The sequence below is a fragment of the Pteropus vampyrus genome, unplaced genomic scaffold, assembly GCF_000151845.1.
Source record: "Pteropus vampyrus isolate Shadow unplaced genomic scaffold, Pvam_2.0 Scaffold124, whole genome shotgun sequence".
Classification (NCBI taxonomy): domain Eukaryota; kingdom Metazoa; phylum Chordata; class Mammalia; order Chiroptera; family Pteropodidae; genus Pteropus; species Pteropus vampyrus.
The window spans coordinates 1,086,286-1,088,234 of NW_011888905.1; the positions used below are offsets into that span (position 1 = coordinate 1,086,286).

Sequence of the window (1,949 nt, forward strand, 5' to 3'; positions counted from 1 at the left end):
CTGCAGCAGCTGCAGGCCGAGCGCGGCGGCCTCCAGGAGCGCAGGGCGGCCCTGGAACAGAGGCTGGAGGGCTGCTGGCAGGAGCGGCTGCAGGCCACTGAGAAGTTCCAGGTGAGGGGATGGGGGCCCTGGGCGAGACGAGGCTTCGAAAAGTCCCTGCGGGGCTCAGAGACCTTCTGGGGGAGGGACTGGGGGTGCGGGTGCGCATGGCGCCCATTCAGGGACCACGTCTAGGAGAACCCACGGCTGGGGGCCGAGGCCCTAGACTGTCACAGCTCCCTCTGGAGTAGGGTGGGGATGAGGGCTTCAGAGCCTTCTCACACGCCCGGGAAGGGCAGACAGGCCCAAGTCCTGTGTAGCAGCCTCCCACTGTCTAGATGGACCCCTATAGGTTCTGCCGTCACCCACAAAGTGCCCAGGACTTGCCCCCTCAGCGCCGAGTCTCATGGTCCTGCTACGCAGAACCTCCTGTTTCTAACCGCCTCCCCTCCCCCACTGGTGGGGGCGAGGGGCCCTGGACCAGGGGCCGCCTGCCCTTGTCCCGTATCAGGCTTCTCCACTCCCTGAGCACATTCCAGAAGCCTGGGACAGCTGCTCCCCCGTTGCACTGCACAGATGGGACCAACAGCTGAGAAAACAGCCCCCTGCCTGGGCCTGAGGGAGGTCTGGCCATGGCCACCTCCCCACCCAGCCCTCCTTGGGAGGAGACAGATTCCAGAACACGTGGGAGGTGGAGGGGGCGGGGCCTGGCGTGAGCCGCAGGAGCCGGTGACCCGGTCGGGGGCAGTTCGGCCTCCCGTCCTGCTTTCCAGGCCTCTTGGTAATCGTTTTTCCTTCTGCTTCCACTTTCCCCCTCTCCTGCCTGTAACCCCTCTGCCTTCCTCCCTCACCGCGTCCTTCCTGTGGGAGCTCAATGCGAGCTGCACGTGCAGCCACTGAACCAGCATCCTCGGAGGAGGAGCCTGGCCAGGCCAAGGCTGAGAGGGTCCCTTCTCCAAGGCTCCGGAGGGGTTCTCTGGGCGGGGAGGCAGGAGCCCGCTCCACGGGCAGGAGCAGAAGGTGCTCCTTCGGCAGTCAGGGCATGCGGGCTGGCCGGCAGGCGGCTCCCTGGCCCTTACTGATCGCCTCCCGCTTGCCCTGCAGCTGGCCGTGGAGGCCCTGGAGGAGGAGAAGCGAGGCCTCCAGACTCAGATCGCCCAGGTCCTGGAAGGTCGGCAGCAGCTGGCACACCTGAAGATGTCCCTGAGCCTGGAGGTGGCCACATACAGGTACAGGTTGGCCCAACCCACCTGTGCACGCAGACACACACCTTCGTGCAGGGTCAGAGGCTCCTCGGCCAAAGGGGCCCGGAGTCACGGGCAGTGGTGGCTCTGCCACCACTAGGTTCTGTGACTCTGTCTAGGCCGATCCCGTCCACACCAGGACGTGTCCCCCTTGAGCCTGCCTGCTCCCCTGTGGGGCCAGGACCAGAGAAGTGTCCTGTGCCCAGGGAATCCCCAGGGGGAGGTGAGGAGACAGGCTGGACACATGTGAGGCTTCTGCACCCAGACCCTACCCCAGGGACTGTGTGTCACCGAGGGGTGACGTCCTTGGGCAGCCTCAGGAAGGAGGAGCCTCAGGTGCGGGGAGGGGGTGCTGGCTCACGCTGACAAGTCTCCTTTTCCAGAGGATGGAAGGCGGGCTGGGGGATGCCGAAGGCCCCTTCTGTCCTGCACGTTTTGGGGCCTGACCCCTCTCAAGCCCTAGCCTCTTGGCCCCGCCCCCCCGTCTCCTGGTCACAGCCCCTGATGGCTCAGGGAAGGCCAGGACTGAGGAGGTGCTGCTTCTCTGGCCGCGAGGCCCTGGGCCAACTTGCAGCCTCTCCTGGGACTCGGCCCGGTTGGCCGAGGGTCCAGTGATGGAGCCTGAGGAAGGGCTTTGCCACCATGAAGGGCCGAGAACACCAAGCC

The 1,949-nt window shown here is 66.0% G+C and overlaps 1 protein-coding gene across 1 annotated transcript in view; it reads left to right on the forward strand.

The window, feature by feature from the left end:
• Nucleotides 1-1,949, forward strand: part of NES (nestin) — a gene marked incomplete at its 3' end in the record, with an annotated part of 19,347 nt that overhangs the window by 13,962 nt on the left and 3,436 nt on the right. The window contains exons 4-5 of the mRNA XM_023534290.1: nucleotides 1-111; nucleotides 1,144-1,268. The exon at nucleotides 1-111 is cut by the window's left edge and continues 1 nt beyond it. Coding sequence (XP_023390058.1) covers nucleotides 1-111; nucleotides 1,144-1,268 — 236 coding nt within the window. The remainder of the gene's footprint in view (nucleotides 112-1,143; nucleotides 1,269-1,949) is intronic.